Raw genomic sequence first — 25,900 nt, 5'->3', positions numbered from 1 at the left:
AACTACTGAAATATGAAGTTTAACTTGACACAGAAAAACGTCCAAACTACAGATTCAAATTCAGACCCCAATAAATGAGCCTTTGCTGGTTTTTGGGTCGAACAACAAAGACATGCTTTAGCTGGCATCAGAAATGCAGCCAGTTAACTTGCTCTTTCACAGGGCCCACTGAAGAACCAGGTCGCCAAGTGCCACATGAATTCTATTTATCTACTCCACAGCAAAGAAACCAGTTTAGCAGCAGTGACAGCTGACAACAGGATGGACCTGGAAGAGGTTGAAGAAATTTCCTGTACCACAGAAAACAGTGTTGGACAGGATGTCAGTGCACATGCAGCAAAGCCACATTGGAATAGATCTATAATTTGTGGCTGAAAGCTTAAAGCAAGCAGTGCAATTCTTTTATTTTAACAAAATTTGAGATTTTAAAAGGGACATTCCAACATTTTACATAGTTAGTGTTAGTTTACACAGTTTACCCACCATGACAAGTTTTATTCAGTCTGTAAAAATCCATGAACTGTATATAAACATGGACGACGCTTCTCCACTTCAAGTTTCTTCATGTCAATCAATTCATTTTAGTTTTATCCATTTCACTCCACTAACATTGAGGGGGCAGTGTGTATGGCCTGTACTTCAGTCAGCCACCAGGGGGCAGTCAAGACTCTTGCCATCACCGTTAACACTCATATAAAGTCATCAGTGAAAACAGTTTTCATTGTGTGGGTGTGAGAAGATCTGTAAACCGGTTACTTTGGCTTGAGTTTGAAAACCACACATTTATAACTGAAACCCTGAAATATAAACTGAGGGAGTAAAGTTTAAAAGGAGGTGGAAGTTATCAGGTGCAAAGAAAAATGCTTTAAAGTTGCATTATGGGAAATGTAGGTCACAGACAGTCCTCCCTTGGCCTCTGCTTCCATGTTCATTTTTTAAATAATTGTCTCTGACATCAACAGTCAAACCCATGAAACTATAACTTTATAATGAAACAGGAAGTTAAACAACTCCACCAAAATCTGTTTATAGAGATTAGAAACATTGAGCTCTCACACAGGGCTCTCAACCTTATGAAGTACAACACCAGTTGCTGGAATATCTCTGGGATAGTTTTACTGATTATCACTAACACATAGAATCTTGTTTTTATATGCAGTATATCAACAGCAAGACTTTCTACATGTTTTTGGGAGTATTAGTGTGTACTCATGATCTAGATATGTAGGTTGCTTCTTCCACACGTCTTTATGAATGTACTCTCCTAAAAGCACAGTTTATATGTAGAACAGGTAACCCCTCCCTCTCTTACCTTCCCTGAAGCCTCGTGGGGAAGGAGCGTCTCTTACAGATGTTACAGTAGCACGTTGGAGGCCCAGCAGGCTGCAGGCTCGAGCCCTTTCTCCATCTGAGAGCTGCCATGCCCTGATGACCAGGGTTTTTACACACAAGCTTTTGTTTGCGTGTTTGAGTATGAACTGCAAATACACAAGGAGACAATCAGTCAGAAGGGTTGTGTTTGTATTATATGATGTTTGTTCGTCTAATATATTATTATTTATTTATTTAATTGTATTTCTATACACTCCAAAAAATTATTCAAGCCCTTCTTAGGTGACAAATTTAAATATTGTTTGCTTTATTAATATATATCCATTTAAATAGTGTACATACATATTTTACAGATGTATGACAAAATATTTTAATTGTTTCACTCATCACATTCATGAACGCAAAATAAATGAGTTTAATTGGGGGACAGCCCCTAGTGGTTGATTCTCCCGATCTGTCGCAGGTGGAAGACCAAACCTTGGTGAGTACATATATTTAATGTTTCCTGCTGTCAAATAATGTGCATTCCGTAATAATGACCGAAATATGCGCAACAGCCGTCAAAACTTAATCCAGGCAACTTTTGCTCAGTTTTTAGTCAAATCAGAATTGGCGGGCAATCTGGCTAGCTCGCTAGTAATGTCCGCCTTTTCCTCGCTGCAGAGTGACAGTGACTGTAACTCACTAAAGGTTTAAGTGAGTTACAGTGGTGACTTGCCCAGGTCTATAACCACTAGTCTTTAGTCTTAAGCCACGGGCATTTTTAGCAGCTGAAATGTGTCATATGTATAGGAATTATGAGCTCATATAGCCACACACCGGCCGCATAACGTCGGTACCGCGGAACGTCCCCACCGTTGAACGGCTCCGTGTCACGGTTGTCAGTTGTTCTCACCGGCAGCAGCTCTGTGTCATCATTATGACTTAGTATCTGATTATTATCAGATACTAAGTTCAAACTGCAGTTCATGTAAGAATTCTACTTTATATTTTTGTTTGTAATTTTCTATTGTGTTGTTCAGCATTGTACTTAAAAAGTGTTTTGTATTTGGGTTGTTTAGGCCTCCGCCACTGAGGGTGCAGAGAGGGACATTGCACTCGCAATCATGTGGATATCCACTATCTGAAGAGATGGAGATGTGGAGCCAGAGGACGTGGGAATCGTGATTGAAGGCATCAAAGTCATGGACAACTTAGGAAGGGTGATAATGGGGTTCATCATGCTGTTTGGGCTCATTAATGCCCTTGATCTGAGCTTTCCAGACAACCTCAAGTACACTTTCCAGTTTATTCAGAAATGAATTTGAATTGGCACAAGCTCAATGCAAAGATACAGCAGCTGAAAATAAAGTTGTTTGCATGAGCGGGAAACACAGCCGACAAAGTTCTGCGACCTCAGTGATGTTTTCCTGGGTCCGACATTTTTAATGACTGGATTTCCATGAGCTGGGAGAAGTATGTTCACATATGGAAATTCTGTCCACATAACTTCCCCTTTCCATCTATGTGACTTTGTCTCTGCTCTACACCACTTTTGTACTGCTGCCTTGTCACCTTCATGACTCTCAACTCAGGCCAAATGGACATAAACACGATTTTACTGTAGTTTTCATTGGTTGTGAATGACCTCTTAATGCTGCCAGTCACTCTGTTACAGATTAGAAGCTACATTTAAATTACTGCTTTAATGAGTTATAATGAGTTAAAACCGGAAACAAGTTTATTGCCTTGTTGTTTTGGGGACTGGGGGATTGCTAGGCATTTATTTTTCACCAGCTACAGAGCTGGGCATGAGAGTCAAACTGGTGAATGGCTATTTCTGAACAATTGTGATCAATATTGCCAGATGCATGGACCCAAGGGGAGACATTACTCTGTAAATTGGCTTCTTTATGGCTGTATGGATGTCATGTTGAATATTAGGAGAACACTGTAGTTTTCTTGGCCTCTTAATGCTGCAAGTCACTCTGCTACAGAGCTGTTAAGATTACCATTTGTTTCCAGTGCACTTCAAAAGGTTTAGCATTAAAGAAAAGTGTATTCAAGTAAAAGTTAATATATTATAAGTATAAACATATATGTATTTGTATTGATGTTGAATTCAGGATTACTGTCAGGATTGTGTTGCTTTTATTTCCTGATCAGTTTGTTTCTTGATATTTGTTGTATGTAAAACAAACAAAAACGTTTTCAATGTTGGTTGGTTTTTACAATGCCAGTTTCTGAGCATTTCAAAATAAAAAAAACTCAAACGAGGTTTGTCTCATGCGTCTAAATCCAAGGAGACAATCTATCAGAAGGGTTGTATTTGTATTATATGATGTAATGTAAAATGTTTGTTCCTCTAATATACTTTCTTAATGACCCTGTTACACTGAGACTTTCATGTCCTCTGTATTTTCTCAGGGAGTTCATTTCTTAAGCCACTTACAGGAAGTATCTTTTACAATTAAAATAATTTCATTGATTTCAGGGTATTTAATGAATTTTACTTTCACTTTTTCTGAAAGTGTAACTGACCAGTGGATTGGCTGGTGTACTGCAGGAGTCTGTCTCAGTCTCAGGATGGTTGGGGTCAGGGGGTAGTTCAGAGGAACATGTTGTTCTCCTCCATCCCGGTTCAGCACAGCTCTAACACAGCCTCAGAGTTTGAGACAAAAGAAGGTCTAAAAAGGCCAAACAGAGACACAGACAAAGGGAGTAAACAGTCCTGCAGATGCACTCACGGATTTTACCATCGCTTCTTGCTCACTGTGGATGTCTTGCAAACATAACACAGCTTTAAAACATAAGCTTGGTGGGAATTTTAGGCCCTATAATCAAACTACAGTGCCACTGAGTAAAGTGCATAACTCCACCAAGGCCCAACAGTCCCCTTAAATTCAACCAAGTTGCACCAATCATGCTTGATTTCTTTTTCAGTCAAGATACATAAATTATTTCCTGAGAAATCATCAAAAATGTTATCAAACACTCTCATCTCGCAATCTTAAAGAAAGTGAAAAAATTCCTGGACCCACAGAAACATTTTATGAATTCTTTCTATGGTCCATGATGTGAAAACCAAGGAGGAGCCCTGATTCCTCTGTGAGCATCAGGAACCTTCCCCCATTATAGTAGCTGGGACAGAGATATCAGAAAGAAGCAGCTATTGAGACCATGAATGTCAGGTATAGTGAAGACTAATATATGGGAATTTAAATATCGATCATATTGTTGCATCACACAACTCACCCAGTTCAGCTGCATGTTTCCTGAGGTAATATCCTGTCAGTTGTCTAAATAAATTAATAACTTTTTATTTTCCAGGTTTTTTGGAAGAACACAATGTGCTTGAACGAGAAAAAAATTTCAAAATATATTTAATGGTGTGTGTTCAAAGCTATGGAGCTAAAAGTAAACATGAATTAAAGGTTCAGTGTGTAAGACTTTGGTGAAAGGGATCGATTGGCAGAAAATGAATATGAAATAATCCTACTGATGTTTTAACTAGTGTGTTTCATCTGAATTCTAAAAATTGTGGACTTCTTTTCCCTTAAATGAGCCCCTTATATTTAAATACTTTATATTTACATCAGGAGCGGGTCTGGAAGGGGAGCGAGCTGTGAGGGGAACTCAGCTGCAATATGCAACTGCACCACTACATCTCACCAAATTCTACACACTGAATCTTTAAATGTGCATCTTACTGAATCAGGAATTGGACATGGATGTTTGATATATCATTGGCCCCTCTGTGTAAATTGTGGCCCCTGATTTATGAAAATACTACACCAGCCTCTGGAGAACAACCCCCCAAGCTAGTTTGTCCTTAATATTGAACTCATTACTTTTCTCTTCTGGACAGTCTGACAGGTCTTGACCATGACCTGACAGACATATTCAGCCAGAAGTGACCACACTGAAAGACATGTTGGTCTAATGTTTAATGTGTATTTTTCCTTTGATGCTGAAAAACCTAGGTGGAGGTTTCCATGTTGTTTGTCTGCCCCATTTTTATGAACACATGTCAAATTCTGTACGAAGCTTCAGTTGGACTCAGAGATGAACTGAAACGATGTTGGTGACTGAAGGTAAAATGTCAAGGTCACGGTGACCTCATGTTCTTGTGAATGTGATATATTACAAACACCTTCAGGGAATTTTGTTACATCCACCACAAATATTCACTTCAAGGATGATTTGATTACAACTGAAAGTAGTTCAAGGTCATCGACTTCACAAAAAGCCTTTTTTGCCTCGTTAATGTCACGTTTGTTGTATAACTGGACACAAATGCTGCCAAAGCAACAGAACAAAACAAGAAGTGCAGGGAAAAATACTTAATCAACTAATTAAATTGGTTACACTCAGAAGGCTGGTAAGAGAACTCAGGTGATCCAAGAGCTGAAACTCAAAACAGAGACACAGGAGCTGGACTGAACAGAACCAAAGTGAAGAGACGACCTGACACAGACAGAATAACTGAACCCAGGTGAAACACATGAGGTCAGGTGCACACAATCACAAGATTGAAGTGACCAACAATGACACATGGGGGGAACAGGAAGTGAAGGTCACAATAAAACAGGAAATGGCACAACATGGACGCAACTAAACTGAGGCGAGGGACACACAAGGAAGGAGAAGATTAAAATACAGAGTACAAATCCAAAAACACAAATATACAAAAACAAAAAGTGACTGCTATATAGAGCACTATGTAGTGAGCTCATCGAAAAAGAACAAAAACTTTCACACACTATTCAGCGCATTTTGTCTGCATCAAAAAAATGACATCATTGCCACAGGAATTAAATGTACAACAGCAACTGGAAAATCCCAAAATAAATTTTAAATGTTTATTTTGCAGCATTAATGTAAAAACACATGTTGGATGATCATCTTTAAATGTGGAAATAAACTTGTTTCCCACACTTTGTGCTGTGATGCACCGCTCTGCTTCTATTTACATTAGAACGACAGGTCGGGCTGTTCCTGCTGCCCTCGCTCCTCCCGTCTCTCTACCACAAGTGAAATGCATGATGGTATATATTGTTTGGTTAGTGACCATTGGTTGTACATTACTTTTCATGATGCATTGTGGGAAACAATGAATCAATTACATAGGGTATAAAACAAACCTGTAAACATTTGGACACCACTAAAAAATGGCGAACTCAACATATAGTGCACTATACAGTGATTAGTGAGGGATTTTGAACACAGCCATAGACTCACAGATGAACTGATTAGATTTCAGTGGTCAAAGGTCAGGGTGACCTCATATGAGTCCAGATGAAAAATGTATGCAGAAATAAACTGCACAGGTTGAAGGTGGCAAACAACCACAGGGTGGAAGTTTATTTCTGAGTTTCTGTTTTTGTGAATTGTCTGACAGGCCTGATCAAAGTGTCTTGTGGGCAACATGCAGCCTGGAGACCAGAGGTTCCTCACTGTGTTGTGAATAAAAGATCCAAGTACTTCTTCACAAAGCTAGTACCACTGTAAACTTGTGTTTTCTTTCTCTCCTCGTTCTTGAAGTGAAGCTGCAGGACTCCTCTGGACCTGAATGACCCTGCTGTGAAAGCAGACATTCTGAAATCAGCAAGTTTCCAAAATCCACCCTGAAACACATTCATAGACCCAGGACAGATATAATACAGAGTTTGATGACATCAAATAACCCTGAGGGAGATGAGTGAATACAAAGAACTCCTGCCAGAGAGGATTTACAATGCAAAGCAGCCAGAACACTGGAAAGAAGAGTTATCATGTTGGTTGAGATCAGGAAACACACAACATGCTGGGGCTGAGTTGGTGCTCGGGCCTAGAAGGACTGGATCTGAGACATGTGGTGCAAATTGTGTCTCCATGAACACATCCATGTTGTAAAGATGAACACTGGATACCTGAAGGCAGGCTTCAATATCCAGTGGGGTTACAGCCTGAGGATATAAAATTGGGTAATGAGTTTATTCAATTTGATTTATGATTACAAATCATAAAATAGATTATCCCCATGCACTTAAAGTTGACACAAAAAAAACTCTTTTACTAGAACTAAGAAACCTCGAGAACCAGATTCAATGTGAGAGAGAGAGAGAGAGAGAGAGAGAGAGAGAGAGAGAGAGAGAGAGAGAGACCAGGAAATATTGTCAGAAGAGTTATAATGTTAATAATGCATAGATGATAGCATTATAATAATAATATATTATTATTATTATTATTATATTTATATTATTAATAATCATCATCATCATCTCTTTTTCTTCTCTTTTCATCCTTATTTTCATCTGATCTACATATTGGATGGAATTAGAGGTGATCACAACATTAGTAGATAAACATTTCAAACATCCCTGTCACAGAGGTATCATTGGATCCACAGTGTGAGCAAGACAAACAGACATTCATTCACTCACCACCTGCACAGGGGTGGAGGCAGAGACCAGTCATGGTCAGATACGATCAGAACTATCTGCATAGTGAGAGGCCTCCAGAAATAAACAAGAAAATTGTTGTTTGCATCTTTGCCTTTTTGCATAAAGAGTTCAACAGAACACTGACTATTTTCAGTAGAAGAGGAGGAGCTGGTGTTACATTTCCCTAAAGCTGCACTAGAACTAGTTCAGTTTGGTGTTAGTGGTGAACACTGGCACAGACAGTCCACAGAGCAGCATCAGGATGGAAGGGATCTTCATTGGTGTCTTGTGTCTCTCAGGTCAGTGAATTTCACTGTTTGTATGATGTCTAACAGGAAATCTGAATATAGAGATTAATTTGAGTCCTCATACATAACAAAAATAACTGGTTTCATCCTCAGGGTGCCTCACCTTCTCCACATGCCTCCTCCATCAGTACCACTTTGTGTCTGATGCAAAGAATTGGACTGAAGCTCAGAGCTACGTAGAGACGTACACAGACCTGGCCACTATTGAAAACACTGAAAAAATGAAGAAACTTAAAGACACAGTTTCCGCCGCTGGTCACAGCTCTAAGGTTTGGATTGGCCTGTACAGTCATATTGACTGGAAGTGGTCAGATGGGTTCAACCAGAGTGGAGCTGAATATAGGAACTGGCAGTCTCCTGACCCAAACTATGTAGCAGCCAATGAGCTCTGTGTGGTCCAGTTAAAGTATGGAACATGGTATGATATTGGCTGCCATATGAAGAGTCCATTTGTCTGCTACAGAGGTAATGATGTGTTTTATATTGATCTTTACTTCACAACATAATGTATAAGATATGATTTTGAAAACCATTGTGTGATCTCAACAATCCCTCTTTTGTTCTCAAACTTAACTGCAGGAACATTAGAGGATTCTGACTTTGTGCTGGTGAATACAGCAAAGAATTGGACTGAGGCTCAGAGGCACTGCAGAGAACACTACACAGATCTGGTCACTGTGAGGAACAACGCTGACAGAGACAAGATAAAGAAAATAATATACCGTCTCGGACCGGCATGGATCGGTTTGTACAGAGATCCTCAGATTTACTGGTCCGACGGGAGTAACTACTCATTCAGCTCCTGGTATCAGGGTGACCACCCACTTGGCTCGATGAAAGTCGTATGTGGTGTTGCAGATTTGGGAGGGAAATGGTGGTTATTGTCCTGTGAAGAAAGAAAACCATTTGTCTGCTACAGCGCCCCAAGTGAGAATCCTTTTTGTATTTCTGAGTTGCTTATTATTTATTTGTGACTTTTCTGACAGGCCTGATCAAACTGTCTTGTAGGCAACATGCAGCCCAGAGACCAGAGGTTGCTCACTCTGTGTTTTAAACCAAAGATCTGAGTAGTTCTATCTCCACAGGAATAACTGTAGGTATCACTAAACTATACACCACATTAAACATGTGTTTTGTTTCTCTCCTCGTTCTTTGTCTAAGCAGCAGTAAAGACGTTGGTGAAGGTGAGGGTGGAGCTACAGGACTCCTCTGTGGACCTGAATGACCCTGCTGTGAAAGAACAGATTCTGAAAGAGGCAAGTCTCCAAAATCCAACCTGAAACATGAACTCATTCATAGACCCTGGACAGATGTATTACAGAGTTTGACATCATCAAATAACCATGAAGTAGACGAGTGAATGTAAAAAAACTGCAGTCACAGATGTTCTACAATGCAAAGCAGCCACACCAATGGAAAGAAGAGCTATAATCATGTTGACTCCTTTAATTATTTTTGACAGATTATTCTTCCAGGTATTTCTAATGTAGATCTGCAGTTTTTATTTGAGACCAGGAAACATACATCCTGATTGCATGTTCATACTCACATTTATGTGTAGGATCAACCATTAACTTTATTATTATTATTATTATTATTATTATTATTATTATTGCTGTCACTAATAACATATTTCCATTAATAATCATCACTCTTGTTTGTCTCTCTCTATTCTCTCTCCCCTCTCCTCCTATCTCTCTCTTCATCCCCTCTTTTCCACCCTCCTCTCCTCCTCCCCATATCTCTCTCTCTTCTCTTCCCTCTTTTACACCCCCCTCTCCTTCTTGCCCACATTCAGTCTGGTTCTAGAAGTTTCTTCCAGTTAATGAGGGAGTTTTTCTCTCCACAGTCTCCAAAGTGCTGCTCGTTGTGGGAACTGTTGGGTTTCTCTATACATTTTAAAGTCTTGACTTTCTATGTAAAGTTCCTTGAGATGATGTATATTATGATATATATGCAATGTAAATAGAATTGAATTGACTAAAAACACATAACTCTTTGTCTTAGAGAGCAAAGGAATCTGTTAAAAGTATTTCAAATAGCTGCCATTTCTGTTTTTCAGCTCCAGGGAAGATTGAAGGAGAAAGGACTGAGTGGCGTCACCTTGAAGTGGAAAGAAAAGGCTGATGGGAAAGTTTTCCACAAGGAGGAAAAAGGTTCTGACAAGAAAAAAAAGACTGAACTTTAATATTTTAATTCAACTTTTATTGCGTGTGCTAATGTTTCATGTCTGCACGTATACACACCACTATCACTGTACGCAGTTAAACCATACCAATGAATGCTGTTGTAGAAAAACTAACCTTTGTGTGCTTATATGCTTAAACTGTGCGTCCGTGTATAAAGAGCATCAGGAACTTTATGCAGCCCGGGAAGAATGTCTAATTAACACCAGACACAGGGAGAGTCTCCATCTGAAGGAAAATGTAATTAGTTGCTAGGCAGGTTAATAATGTAAAAACAGATTTCTGGTTGCAACTGTATGCTTTCACCAGACAGCACCATGTATCCAGCATAAAGAAATGTAATCATGTATGCGCCCTTACTGGAATGATTTATTTTTTTGCCTATATTAAGTGTGTGGAAATGTAATCATTTATGAAAAATGCAGATAGACATTGCCCGAATCTAATGGAGTCTGGAGACAGGACCTTCTAAATCGAGTAAGGCCTGAAACAGAGGCCTCCAAAACTCCAAGATTTATAATGGTGTCAAAGTTGGACCAACAACCACAACTTTAATACACCATTAGAATCGACCCATGACGTAACTGTAGGGGGAGACAAAGTCAACTTGGGAAAGTATGACACCATTAGGTTTCGGGACGAATCAAAAGTTTTGAACAATCAGGAGATGGAGAGATTCACCTCCTGATTGGTTAGGTGAACAACAGCAGAGACGAGGATGAGCATATAAGCAGAGGGTTTGAAGCTCAGTCTTCAGTTGGGTTCCGGAGCCAGCTCGGGTTTACATCTTGTAAAAAAAATAAACTCTACTGCATTGAACTCTGACCATCTCCAGTGAATTCTTTTGACCAACTATTGAGACTCCAGTAATAGCAAAGTATAAGTGTTGGAAAAGAAGTCAGGACTTAGCATCTGGTCCAGTATTAGAAGAGTCTGACCCTCATCATTAAAACTGTTATTTACACTTTATAAACAAATCCTTTGTTTTCTTACTCACAGGTTTGCAAAGGGGCAACAAATAACCACAGGTTTTTTAATTTTTTCTGAATAATGTCTAAAGAATTAGTACTTCAACATAATCCCATAAATTGATACTGATTAAGTTCAATGCTTTAGGAGACAGTCTATAGCAGCTTTCTATTCGACTCTGCTGACCCCTAGGGGTGAGGCCATAGACTGCAGTTGCAATGTATGCAGTTGCAGCCCCATTTACCCCATCATTCCCAAAACAGGAATGTACATGCACACTGCATGTACAACACACACACACTCACAAATTTATATATTTGTCACATGACAGTGGAATATTTCCATTTTTAATTTGATAACTTTAAAAACATGGCTTTTACATCTGAATATAGAGTGTAAACATTGTGTTGCTGTGACTACAAGCAGCTACAGAGCTCACAGTGTACAGTGTATGATAGGGTTGTCAGTGTCTAGACCTTCTTCATTTTGGAAATTGTTGGGTTTCTCTGTTATATTCAAGGTCTGGACCTTAATACGTAAAGTGCCTTGAGATAATGTATGTTGTGATTTGGCGCTATACAAATCAAATAGAATAGAATGATGAGGTGAAATAATAAATCCTTTATTTAGGTGAAGATTTTGGGGACTGAAGCCTTCTGGTTTGTGTTTCTAGTTTGACCAATCACATTTACTCCCGGCTTCGTATGTCGGAGGTCACTAAAGTTAATGTTGAGTCAGTCTGTGCTTTTGCAGAAACGATGTCGGACACTGTAGTTTTCTCTGGACGTCTTCCTAACATGACAGGTGATGACATGTTTAGCCGCATGTTGTCTTTTAACCGCTGGCTGTTGAGGTGGTGTCCTGTAAATGGTGTGGGCTTTGTAGACAGTTGGCAAACGTTTTGGAGGAAACCTGGTCTTGTTAGGAGAGACGGCGTTCATCCCACTTGGGATGGAGCAGCTCTCTTATCTAGGAATATTACTCAGTTTATAAACCCCAAATGACAACCCAGAGTTGGGACCAGGACACAGAGCTGCAGTAATACACACTTCTCTGCGCTCCCTCTGTATCAGTCACACAACCACAACCCCATAGACTGTGTCTGTCCCCCGTGCCATTAAATTATTTAAATCAAACATTAAAAGAGGGAGAATTCTACATAAAAAACTAATATAGATTAACAGAATCTCTGCAACAACTCTACAAACAAAGACTTTTAAATGTGGACTGTTAAACATAAGATCACTATCATCGAAGGTTATTTTAGTAAAGAGGTCAAAAAGTTGATTTATTGTCCCTCACTGAGACCTGGCTGCATCCTCATGAATATGTCAGCCTAAATGAATCTACCCCCAGTCATGTAAATACACACGTTCCCTGAGACTTTGGCCGAGGAGGTGGAGTTGCTGCTATTTTTAACTCCAGTCTATCAATTAATCCTAAACCTAAACTAAGCTACAACTCATTTGAAAGTCTTGTTCTTAGTCTTCCACACCCATCCAAGAAATACCAACAGCCAATCATATTTGCTGTAGTTTACCGTGCTCCTGGGGCTTATTCTGAATTTTTACGGAATTCCCTGAATTTGTATCAAACCTAGTCCTAAAAACATTAAAGTTATTATTGTCGGTGACTTTGATATTCATGTTGACAATAATAATGACATTTATTTCAGTACTAGACTCACTTGGTTCCAGTCAGTGTGTACACCAACCTACTCATTGTTGTAACCACACACTTGACCTTGTACTATCATACGGTGTCAAAATTGAACATCTAATACTACTTCAACATAATCCGATTTACAGATCATAATTTAATAACCTTCGATTTCTCTTTATCAGAATACATGCCACTAATAAAAAACTCCTTTTCTAGTTGTCTACCTGATAGTGCTGTAGCTAAATTTAAGGAAATAATTCCAATTACATTAACCCCGTATTATCCGTCAATATAACAAATTCTTTAAAAACCCTAGCTCCACTGAGATTGATCATCTTGTCGATAGCTCTGTAAAGTCATTATGATTAACATTAGACTCCATAGCGCCTCTAAAAAAGAAACATGTAAAACATAGTAAATTAGCTCCCTGGTGTAATTTCCAACACACATGAATTAAAACAAGCGTCAAGAAAACTAGAAAGGAAGTGGTGCTCCAACAACCGTGTTGAAAATCACCTCGCCTGGAAAGATAGTGTTAAAGTTTATAAGAAGGCCCTCCACAAAGCAAGAGCTGCCTACTACTCCACACTAATAGAAGAAAATAAAAACAACCCCAGGTTTCTCTTCAGCACTGTAGCCAGGCTGACAGAGAGTCACACCTCCACCGAACCCAGTATTCCTCAATCCCTGAATAGCAATATCTTTATGACCTTCTTTAATGATAAAATTCTAACTATTAGAAATAAAATCAACCATCTCCTGCCCTCAGTTGGCACTAATACCCTATCAAGAACAGAAATCTCAGAAACAGCTGAGAATCTTACCAATTATTTAGACAGCTTCTCTCTGATCACCCTCGATCAGCTGAGCAAAAATAATCTCATCTTCTAAAACCACAACTTGTATCTTAGATCCCATTCCAACAAAATGACTTAAAGAAATTCTGGCCCAACAGAGGACAGTTCAGGATGTTCCTGCTGATTAACAGTGGCACTTGTATGTTGACATGGAGAAACCACTTTAACTCAACAGTTAAATCACTTTTGTTAGTTAACATATCTCTAAATGTAACAGGTTTTATGATCTTAATCACAGTGCGAATTACCTCTGACTCTGTAAAACCTTCTTCAATCAATCAAATTTATTTGCATAGCCCATATTCACAAATCACAATTTGTCTCATAGGGCTTTAACAAGGTGTGACATCCTCTGCCCTTAAGCCCTTAATCGAACCAAGTTTTCTTGGACAAACCTCAACACATTCAATATTTACATTAAAATTCCAATACCTCCAGGTGCATTTGCACCCCTACATTACCCCAACAATCACACTTTTCTGATTAAAACAAAAGTTTGTTTGGCTTACCAAGGACATGTGCACAGGCATGATCACAAGAGCAGGAATGAATGCTGACACACACCAGTGCTCAATCGGCCTTTTAACTGCTGAGATGCTCTCCCTTGATTTGCCAAATTGTGCCTGGGTCCTAGTGTTCCCCCGCTACACAAGTATCTGCATCCAAGTCCAGTTGCCATCGAACCAAGTTTTCTTGGACAACCATGACCTGGATGACTTAGAATCTTCACAGACAAAATGACTATATGTTGTGGCAATAGCTTCCTGTTTTCTGTATATTTCCAAAACATTAAAAGTGGTATCAAGCTAATATATAAACTTCATTGGGGCAGCTTGCTGGCTCCTCCGTTAATGTGCGTTGGGCAGGCGAAGGGCTTTATCGTTGGTGGGGAAACAGTGCCACCTGTGGGCGCTTTCATCACCTTGCGTCTCAGCTCACTGATCTCAGAAGAAAGCTGGAGCCCTCTGACACTGTTATGGAGACAGAGGAGGTGGCAGGCATCCAGTCAGTTAGAGCAATGCATGTTCTGATCATGTCCATAGTTGTCAAGCGAGATAGTCATCCCTACTAATTTAGTGTTAGCTTATTTAAAGCTGAAAGTCACCACAAATGTACTAATGCAGTTAAAATAACTGGGGTTAGACCAAAGATTCTAAGACCTTTAGAGGAATACTTCTCTTTCCAAGAATGAGTTGAATAGATTGATGGCTCCACATGGTGAGGAACCACCTGTCAGAAGCTCAACTGAGTCTCATAAGACGGAGACGCTATTTATACAACCTTGCATTAATAGTAAACACTTCTGATTTGGCTGTAGAAGGTTTATCTGTATAAATTGGTGTTGACTGAACAGATAATGTGAATTAAGTGTGTCTCTACAGAGGCAAGCAGCAGCTTGCAGAAGAGGTATTTTCCAACATGACTATGATCCATCAAAGCACTTTGTAAAGAAAAACTGTGAAAACAATGACCCACCCAAATCTGTTCTGTGACTTGAATCCAACAGGAAACCTCTGACAGTTTTAGAGCTGAAGTGGCAGAATAAGAAAGAGAAGACATATGTAGCGCCCCTTTAAGTTCTAAGCCAAGGGTAGGAGCTGAGGTGCTAACATCTATATAGGTCTGTGAGCATTTGCCTTAATATTAACTCAAGAGGAGTTTAACTGTGTTGAACAGATTACAAATTTATTGCCTCACAACAATCAACATACATTCACAGTTCTGGATTTGTTGTATGAACACACTAAAAAATGCAAAAATAGAGCTCTGTTAAAGTCCCAAATAAAAGAGAAAAATAAAGAATAAATGTCCTTTAAATGTTTGTGACCCCAAAAGTGCAGTATTTGCGTCCTTGTGTGTGTGATCAATATTAAGTTCTCTGCTACCCAGGTAGGCTTTGTGTGTGTATCTGCTTATCTGTCATCAACTGACATCGAGCAAGTCAGTCGTCTCCTATGGACAAGTCCACGGCTGGTCACATCGTATCCAAAGGCTCATGGGACTGTTAAGTTCTCTGGTAAAATTAAACTAAATCACTGGTTTTGCCAGACCTAATGTCAATAATCTGCATTGTAAACAATACACAAGGTGACACCACATCAATCAATCAAATTTTACCACATCCCTCTGCTCTGTCAGTGAATTAACTTTACCCTCTGTATGAAATGTGTTATGCAAGTAGGCTGCATTGCCTTGAATGCAATTCATGCACGAGTGTCTGACCACGAGTCTGGCTCTCTCACACACACACACACACACACACACACACACACACACACACACACACAGTCTGAAAGAAAGAATATTTTCTCTATATCAGCTCACAAATAAAAGACCGTCTGGGGTTTAAAAGTGATCACAACCATTTGCTGATTGTGTGAAATGGCTTCACATATACATGACACAATCCTGAGAGAAACAATGGGACATTATTATTATCATTATCATGTCGTGGATTGTATTAATTTAGGGCAGGCAGTGGATGAAATATCTGAGGAATGTATTTGCATACATACACTATGACCTGACATATAGGATCTTATTTTAATACAGCTCAAGTAAATCCTGTTATTGACAGTATTGTCTAGATCAGAGGTCTTCAACAGGGGGTCCACGACCCCTAGGGGGTCCGCGGAGGTACTGCAGGGGGGTCGCGGAATTTTTGGTTGATTAGACAATTTTTTAATTTTAAATTTTTTTTTCCAACCAATTTTTTTTTCACACATTTAAATGTCTTAAAATACACATTAACATGAATCCAACATATTGTAGCGAACGGATAAATGGAGGCAGAAGACGTTATCTTTCAGTCAGCAATGCACACGTTCAGCGACACACAATAAGAAAAACATGAATATATGAACCTGTGTATTATTTGAATAGCTTAGTATTGAATGCACAATAACAGGGTAGCTATGTTTATACATGGCACTAGGCCCAGTTTAATATAAAACACTATTTTATACAATGTATACAGTATAGTAGGGGGTCCCTGCTCCATCTCTCCATCAGTTTGGGGGTCCTTGGCCTGAAAAACGTTGAAGACCCCTGGTCTAGATGTATGTGCCTCAACCCGTTAGCATAGCTACAGGTCTACTAGCTGGACCTCATGGTCTATGCCAGGGGCTCCCAAACTTCCAAATATCCAAAATTAAACATACAGCTTCTTAATATATTTCCCTTATTTTTTTTAATAAATAATAATTTGTCATGTGTTACAAACATTCCTTGTCATTTCTGTACAGTAATATTAACCGTAAACACAGTTATATGTACATATATATTCTAGTTTTTCTATTTTGTTATTCTTTACATTCAGTATCTCTCTCCCGTTATAAACAGTGCTTGTCATACAAGTATGTGTGTCTCTGTGTGTATACCTGGTCCCTCACTAGTGGGAGGGGTGGGCTTGGTGGCTCCTACACACTTTATCTATCCTAGGTTTTATGGCTGTCAGACGAATGTCATTCTCCACTTGTAGATATGCTCTGTGCTTTGTTTTCAATACCTGCAATGTAGAAAAGCCAGACTCGCAGAGGTATGTGGTGGCAAATGGAAGAAGAGATTTCATTCCTCCGAGTTTTAGATGCCAAGGTGGTATTTTATGGTTGTGGCAGTTTTGCAGCTGAGTCATCTTCAGTCTGCTTGTCTGATGGTCTGTTTCTTTTTAAAAATGTGTCCATTTTTGCCTTTAGCAGGAGGTAGCTAGCTATTTCTCAGGCACACAGCAACTTTCTGATGCAGCGGCTGCTCGATTCTGATTGGCTTGAGCGGTGTGTGTTTCTTTTAAATTAAAAGATTGGCATTAGGAGAAAAAAAAGATTGGCATCCAAGGACACATAGATTTCGATTTGCAGTGATTAATAACATTTAAAAAACATATTGAATTTAATAATTTTATTTTTATCGTCACATTGTCCCCCCTTTTACCTTACAGTTTCCGCTCACAGACCCTCTTCTCTACAAAGTAGATGCTTATTAGCATCACGCCAACAACTGAAATATGAAGTTTAACTTGACACAGAAAAACGTCCAAACTACAGATTCAAATTCAGACCCCAATAAATGAGCCTTTGCTGGTTTTTGGGTCGAACAACAAAGACATGCTTTAGCTGGCATCAGAAATGCAGCCAGTTAACTTGCTCTTTCATTGGGCCCACTGAAGAACCAGGTCGCCAAGTGGCACATGAATTCTATTTATCTACTCCACAGCAAAGAAACCAGTTTAGCAGCAGTGACAGCTGACAACAGGATGGACCTGGAAGAGGTAGAAGAAATTTCCTGTACCACAGAAAACAGTGTTGGACAGGCTGACAGTGCACATGCAGCAAAGCCACATTGGAATAGATCTATAATTTGTGGCTGAAAGCTTAAAGCAAGCATTGCAATTCTATTATTTTCACAAAATTAGAGATTTTAAAAGGGACATTCCAAAATGTAACATAGTTAGTGTTAGTTTACACAGTTTACCCACCATGACAAGTTTTATTCACTCTGTAAAAATCCATGAACTGTATATAAACATGGATGACGCATCTCCACTCAAAGTTTCTTCATGTCAATCAAGTCATTTTAGTTTTATCCATTTCACTCCACTAACATTGAGGGGGCAGTGTGTATGGCCTGTACTTCAGTCAGCCACCAGGGGGCAGTCAAGACTCTTGGCTTCACCGTTAACACTCATATAAAGTCATCAGTGAAAACAGTTTTCATTGTGTGGGTGTGAGAAGATCTGTAAACCGGTTACTTTGGCTTGAGTTTGAAAACCACACATGTATAACATGTTTTTGGGAGTATTAGTGTGTACTCATGATCTAGATATGTAGGTTGCTTCTTCCACACGTCTTTATGAATGTACTGTCCTAAAAGCACAGTTTATACGTAAAACAGTTAACCCCTCCCTCTCTTACCTTCCCTGAAGCCTCGTGGGGAAGGAGCGTCTCTTACAGATGTTACAGTAGCACGTTGGAGGCCCAGCAGGCTGCAGGCTCGAGCCCTTTCTCCATCCGAGAGCTTCCATGCCCTGATGACCAGGGTTTTTACACACAGCCAGAAGGGTTGTGTTAGTATTATATGATGTTTGTTCCTCTAATATATTGTTATTTATTTATTTAATTGTATTTCTATACACTCAAAAAAATTATTCAAGCCCTTCTTAGAGGTGACACATTTAAATATCGTTTGCTTTATTAATATATATCCATTTAAATAGTGTACATTAATATTTTACAGATGTATGACAAAATATTTTAATTGTTTCACTCATCACATTCATGAACGCAAAATAAATGAGTTTAATTGGGGGACCGCCCCTAGTGGTTGATTCTCCTGATTTTCTTTGGCGGCCATTTTCTCAGTCTGCTTTGAGCTGCAAGCCAGAGTCACTGCCGCAGGTGGAAGACCAAACCTTGGTGAGTAAATATATTTAATGTTTCCTGCTGTCAAATAATGTGCATTCCGTAATATTGACCGAAATATGCGCAACAGCCGTCAAAACTTAATCCAGGCAACTTTTGCTCAGTTTTTAGTCAAATCAGAATTGGCGGGCAATCTGGCTAGCTAGCTAGTAATGTCCGCCTTTTCCTCGCTGCAGAGTGACAGTGACTGTAACTCACTAAAGGTTTAAGTGAGTTACAGTGGTGACTTGCCCAGGTCTATAACCACTAGTCTTTAGTCTTAAGCCACGGGCATTTTTAGCAGCCGAAATGTGTCATATGTATAGGAATTATGAGCTCATATAGCCACACACCGGCCGCATAACGTCGGTACCGCGGAACGTCCCCACCGTTGAACGGCTCCGTGTCATGGTTGTCAGTTGTTCTCACCGGCAGCAGCTCTGTGTCATCATTATGACTTAGTATCTGATTATTATCAGATACTAAGTTCAAACTGCAGTTCAAACTGCAGTTCATGTAAGAATTCTACTTTATATTTTTGTTTGTAATTTTCTATTGTGTTGTTCAGCATTGTACTTAAAATGTGTTTTGTATTTGGGTTGTTTAGGCCTCCGCCACTGAGGGTGCAGAGAGGGACATTGCACTCGCAATCATGTGGATATACACTATCTGAAGAGATGGAGATGTGGAGCCAGAGGACGTGGGAATCGTGATTGAAGGCATCAAAGTCATGGACAACTTAGGAAGGGTGATAATGGGGTTCATCATGCTGTTTGGGCTCATTAATGCTTTGATCTGAGCTTTCCAGACAACCTCAAGTACACTTTCCAGTTTATTCAGAAATGAATTTGAATTGGCACAAGCTCAATGCAAAGATACAGCAGCTGAAAATAAAGTTGTTTGCATGAGCGGGAAACACAGCCGACAAAGTTCTGCGACCTCAGTGATGTTTTTCCTGGGTATGATATTTTAATGACTGGATTTCCATGAGCTGGGAGAAGTATGTTCACACATGGAAATTTTGTCCACATAACTTCCCCTTTCCATCTATGTGACTTTGACTCTGCTCTACACCACTTTTGTACTGCTGCCTTGTCACCTTCATGACTCTCAACTCAGGCCAAATGGACATAAACACGATTTTACTGTAGTTTTCATTGGTTGTGAATGACCTCTTAATGCTGCCAGTCACTCTGTTACAGATTAGAAGCTACATTTAAATTACTGCTTTAATGAGTTATGATGAGATAAAACAGGATTCTGTTGGTCTGTCAATGTTTTCATTTACACACCAACAAGTTTATTGCCTTGTTGTTTTGGGGACTGGGGGATTGCTAGGCATTTATTTTTCACCAGCTACAGAGCTGGGCATGAGAGTCAAACTGGTGAATGGCTATTTCTGAACAATTGTGATCAATATTGCTAGATGCATGGACCCAAGGGGAGACATTACTCTGTAAATTGGCTTCTTTATGGCTGTATGGATGTCATGTTGAATATTAGGAGAACACTGTAGTTTTCTTGGCCTCTTAATGCTGCAAGTCACTCTGCTACAGAGCTGTTAAGATTACCATTTGTTTCCAGTGCACTTCAAAAGGTTTAGCATTAAAGAAAAGTGTATTCAAGTAAAAGTTAATATATTATAAGTATAAAAATATATGTATTTGTATTGATGTTGAATTCAGGATTACTGTCAGGATTGTGTTGCTTTTATTTCCTGATCAGTTTGTTTCTTGATATTTGTTGTAAAACAAACAAAAAAGTTTTCAATGTTGGTTGGTTTTTACTATGCTAGTTTCTGAGCATTTTAAAATTTAAAAAAAAACTCAAACAAGGTTTGTCTCATGCGTCTAAACGGGGATCAGATGAAAAGCAATATTACCTTATTAATTTCCAATTATATAATTTTGTGTTGGACTAACTAAAATCAATTTCACATCATCTATGTAGATATTTTACTTTAGCTGCCTTTAAAAAAGATAAGTTGGTGTTATGTAAATATACTTAACTAATCAACTAGTTAATGTAATAATGTTATTTTAGCTTTATGTGAGAGAAATTAGTTGGACCAATGAGAAGAAATTATAGTGCAGGGATTTTATTAAATTGAGTTGGAGATACAATTGAATTGAGTTCACCCAATGAGTTATTTTTTTCAGTGTAGCCACTTACAGGAAGTATCTTTTACAATTAAAAATAATTTCATTGATTTCAGGGTATTTAATGAATTTTACTTTCACTTTTTCTGAAAGTGTAACTGACCAGTGGATTGGCTGGTGTACTGCAGGAGTCTGTCTCAGTCTCAGGATGGTTGGGGTCAGGGGGTAGTTCAGAGGAACATGTTGTTCTCCTCCATCCCGGTTCAGCACAGCTCTAACACAGCCTCAGAGTTTGAGACAAAAGAAGGTCTAAAAAGGCCAAACAGAGACACAGACAAAGGGAGTAAACAGTCCTGCAGATGCACTCGCGGATTTTACCATCGCTTCTTGCTCACTGTGGATGTCTTGCAAACATAACACAGCTTTAAAACATAAGCTTGGTGGGAATTTTAGGCCCTATAATCAAACTACAATGCCACTGAGTAAAGTGCATAACTCCACCAAGGCCCAACAGTCCCCTTAAATTCAACCAAGTTGCAACAATCATGCTTGATTTCTTTTTGAGTCAAGATACATAAATTATTTCCTGAGAAATCATCAAAAATGTTATCAAACACTCTCATCTCGCAATCTTAAAGAAAGTGAAAAAATTCCTGGACCCACAGAAACATTTTATGAATTCTTTCTATGGTCCATGATGTGAAAACCAAGGAGCCCTGATTCCTCTTTGAGCATCAGGAACCTTCCCCCATTATAGTAGCTGGGACAGAGATATCAGAAAGAAGCAGCTATTGAGACCATGAATGTCAGGTATAGTGAAGACTAATAGATGGGAATTTAAATATCGATCATATTGTTGCATCACACAACTCACCCAGTTCAGCTGCATGTTTCCTGAGGTAATATCCTGTCAGTTGTCTAAATAAAGTAATAACTTTATATTTTCCAGGTTTTTTGGAAGAACACAATTTGCTTGAACGAGAAAAAAATTTCAAAATATATTTAATGGTGTGTGTTCAAAGCTATGGAGCTAAAAGTAAACATGAATTAAAGGTTCAGTGTGTAAGATTTTGGTGAAAGGGATCGATTGGCAGAAAATGAATATGAAATAATCCTACTGATGTTTTAACGAGTGTGTTTCATCTAAATTCTAAAAATTGTGGACTTCTTTCCCCCTTAAATGAGCCCCTTATATTTAAATACTTTATATTTACATCAGGAGTGGGTCTGGAAGGGGAGCGAGCTGTGAGGGGAACTCAGCTGCAATATGCAACTGCACCACCACATCTCACCAAATTCTACACACTGAATCTTTAAATGTGCATCTTACTGAATCAGGAATTGGACATGGATGTTTGATATATCATTGGCCCCTCTGTGTAAATTGTGGCCCCTGATTTATGAAAATACTTCACCAGCCTCTGGAGAACAACCCCCCAAGCTAGCTTGTCCTTAATATTGAACTCATTACTTTTCTCTTCTGGACAGTCTGACAGGTCTTGACCATGACCTGACAGACATATTCAGCCAGAAGTGACCACACTGAAAGACATGTTGGTCTAATGTTTAATGTGTATTTTTCCTTTGATGCAGAAAATCCTAGGTGGAGGATATAGAGCACTATATAGTGAGCTCATCGGAAAAGAACAAAAAAGCTTTCACAAACAACAACAATGTGGAAAATCCCAAAGTAAATTTGAAATGTTTATTTTACAGCTTTATTGTAAAAACAAACAAACAAACAAAAAAAACACGTTGGATGATCGTCTTTAAATGTGGAAATAAACTTGTTTCCCACACTTTGTGCCGCTCTTCTTCTATTTACATTAAAACGACAGGTCGGGCTGTTCCTGCGGCCCAAGCTTCTCCTGTCTATTCACCATGAGTGCAATGCATGATGGTATATATTGTTTGGTTAGTTACCATTGTTGTACACTACTTTTCATGATGCATTGTGGGAAACAAAGAGTCAATTACATAGCTTATAAAAAAATCAGTAAACATTTGGACACCACTAAAAAATAGCGAACTCAGCATATAGTGCACTATACAGTGATTAGTGATGGATTTGGAACACAGCCATAGACTCACAGATGAACTGATTAGATTTCAGTGGTCAAAGGTCAGGGTGACCTCATATGAGTCCAGAAAAACTAAATGTATGCAGAAATAAACTGCACAGGTTGAAGGTGGCAAACAACCACAGGGTGAAAGTTTATTTCTGAGTTTCTGTTTTTGTGAATTGTCAGACAGGTCTGATCAAACTGTCTTGTGGGCAACATGCAGCCTGGAGACCAGAGGTTCCTCACTGTGTTGTGAATAAAAGATCCAAGTACTTCTTCACAAAGCTAGTACCACTGTAAACTTGTTTTTTCTTTCTCTCCTCGTTGTTGAAGTGAAGCTGCAGGACTCCTCTGGACCTGAATGACCCTGCTGTGAAAGCAGACATTCTGAAATCAGCAAGTTTCCAAAATCCACCCTGAAACACATTCATAGACCCAGGACAGATATAATACAGAGTTTGATGACATCAAATAACCCTGAGGGAGATGAGTGAATACAAAGAACTCCTGCCAGAGAGGATTTACAATGCAAAGCAGCCAGAACACTGGAAAGAAGAGTTATCATGTTGGTTGAGATCAGGAAACACACAACATGCTGGGGCTGAGTTGGTGCTCGGGCCTAGAAGGACTGGATCTGAGACATGTGGTGCAAATTGTGTCTCCATGAACACATCCAGGTTGTAAAGATGAACACTGGATACCTGAAGGCAGGCTTCAATATCCAGTGGGGTTACAGCCTGAGGATATGCAATTGGGTAATGAGTTAATTCAATTTTATTTGTTTACCACCAAAGAGAGAGACAGAGAGAGAGACCAGGAACTATTGTCAGAATGGTTGTTATAATGAAAATAATTAATAGATGATATCAGTCTAAAAAATAATAACAATAATAATATTATTAATTATACTCATCATCGTTTATTTTTCTTCTCTTTCATCCTTATTTTCATCTGATCTACATATTGGATGGAATTAGACGTGATCACAACATTAATAGATAAACATTTCAAACTTCCCTGTCACAGAGGTATCATTGGATCCACGGTGTGAGCAAGACAAACAGACATTCATTCACTCACCACCTGCACAGGGGTGGAGGCAGAGACCAGTCTTGGTCAGATACGATCAGAACTATCTGCATAGTGAGAGGCCTCCAGAGATAAATGAGAAAAAATATGTTGTTTGCATCTTTGCCTTTTTGCATAAAGAGTCCAACAGAACACTGACTGTTGTCAGTAGAAGAGGAGGAGCTGGTGTTACATTTCCCTAAATCTACACTAGAACTAGTTCAGTTTGGTGTTAGTGGTGAACACTGGCACAGACAGTCCACAGAGCAGCATCAGGATGGAAGGGATCTTCATTGGTGTCTTGTGTCTCTCAGGTCAGTGAATTTCACTGTTTGTATGATGTCTAACAGGAAATTTGAATATAGAGATTAATTTGAGTCCTCATACATAACAAAAATAACTGGTTTCATCCTCAGGGTGCCTCACCTTCTCCACATGCCTCCTCCATCAGTACCACTTTGTGTCTGATGCAATGAATTGGACTGAAGCTCAGAGCTACTGCAGAGAGATGTACACAGACCTGGCCACTATTGAAAACACGGAAGAAATGAAGAAACTTAACGACACAGTTTCCGCCGCTGGTCACAGCTCTAAGGTTTGGATTGGCCTGTACAGTCAAATTGACTGGAAGTGGTCAGATGGGTTCAACAAGAGTGGAGCTGAATATAGCTGGTGGGGTCCTACTGAACCAAACTATTCTGAAGCCAATGAGCTCTGTGTGGCCATGAAGTACTATGGAAGGTGGTATGATTATGACTGCCATAGTAAGATTCCATTTGTCTGCTACAATGGTAATGATGTGCTTTATATTGATCTTTACTATACAACATAATGTATAAGATATGATTTTGAAAACCATTGTGTGATCTCAACAATCCCTCTTTTGTTCTCAAACTTAACTGCAGGAACATTAGAGGATTCTGACTTTGTGCTAGTGAATACATCAAAGAATTGGACTGAGGCTCAGAGGCACTGCAGAGAACACTACACAGATCTGGTCACTGTGAGGAACAACGCTGACAGAGACAAGATACAGAACATAATATACCCTCTCGGACCGGCATGGATCGGTTTGTACAGAGATCCTCAGATTTACTGGTCCGACCGGAGTAACTACTCATTCAGCTCCTGGTATCAGGGTATAAACCCACTTGGCTCGATGACAGTCGTATGTGGTGTTGCAGATTTGGAGAAGGGAGGAAAATGGAGGTTATTTCCCTGTGAAGAAAGAAAACCATTTGTCTGCTACAGCATGCGTGGATGGTGCTTCCTTGAGTGAAAGAGAGAGAACACATCCTGACATTAGAAAAACAGTTATTGTCTCAATAGTGATTCTTGTAACATTAATGCATTCATGAATATTTGGATGATGTTTGTTTTGTCTATTGTTTCTTTACAGTGAGAGAAACTAGAAATGTCTTGTGATGTACTTGTATGTTATCACTTCATTAATCTGCTCTGTGATGGTTCTTCAAGACAAACTGACACTTTGGAACATTCTGACTCTGTCTGGTTTCAGACTCCTTCACTAATTCTCCTTGTGAATGAGATTTCAG

At 39.2% G+C, this 25,900-nt stretch overlaps 1 protein-coding gene and 1 long non-coding RNA gene across 2 annotated transcripts in view; one reads left to right on the top strand and one right to left on the bottom strand.

Moving 5' to 3' along the window:
- Nucleotides 1-1,389: 1,389 nt before the first annotated feature.
- LOC118102243 lies at nucleotides 1,390-5,859 on the bottom strand. Its single transcript, XR_004694634.2, has 3 exons — nucleotides 5,680-5,859; nucleotides 3,853-3,998; nucleotides 1,390-1,478 (listed from the first exon to the last, which is right to left on the bottom strand). It is a non-coding gene; the product is annotated as an uncharacterized LOC118102243 (long non-coding RNA).
- A 2,164-nt stretch (nucleotides 5,860-8,023) lies between these two features.
- Nucleotides 8,024-25,900, top strand: part of LOC124851343 (secretory phospholipase A2 receptor-like) — a 71,154-nt gene continuing 53,277 nt past the window's right edge. Inside the window, exons 1-4 of the mRNA XM_047338841.1 lie at nucleotides 8,024-8,035; nucleotides 8,138-8,509; nucleotides 8,624-8,971; nucleotides 9,209-9,300. Of these exons, the coding sequence (XP_047194797.1) occupies nucleotides 8,266-8,509; nucleotides 8,624-8,971; nucleotides 9,209-9,300 (684 nt within the window). The 5' untranslated portion in view covers nucleotides 8,024-8,035; nucleotides 8,138-8,265. The remainder of the gene's footprint in view (nucleotides 8,036-8,137; nucleotides 8,510-8,623; nucleotides 8,972-9,208; nucleotides 9,301-25,900) is intronic.

This window comes from Hippoglossus stenolepis, chromosome 23 (assembly GCF_022539355.2).
Source record: "Hippoglossus stenolepis isolate QCI-W04-F060 chromosome 23, HSTE1.2, whole genome shotgun sequence".
Lineage (NCBI taxonomy): Eukaryota > Metazoa > Chordata > Actinopteri > Pleuronectiformes > Pleuronectidae > Hippoglossus > Hippoglossus stenolepis.
Note: the sequence above shows the minus strand (reverse complement) of the source record. Positions and strands in the feature narration are given on the sequence as shown.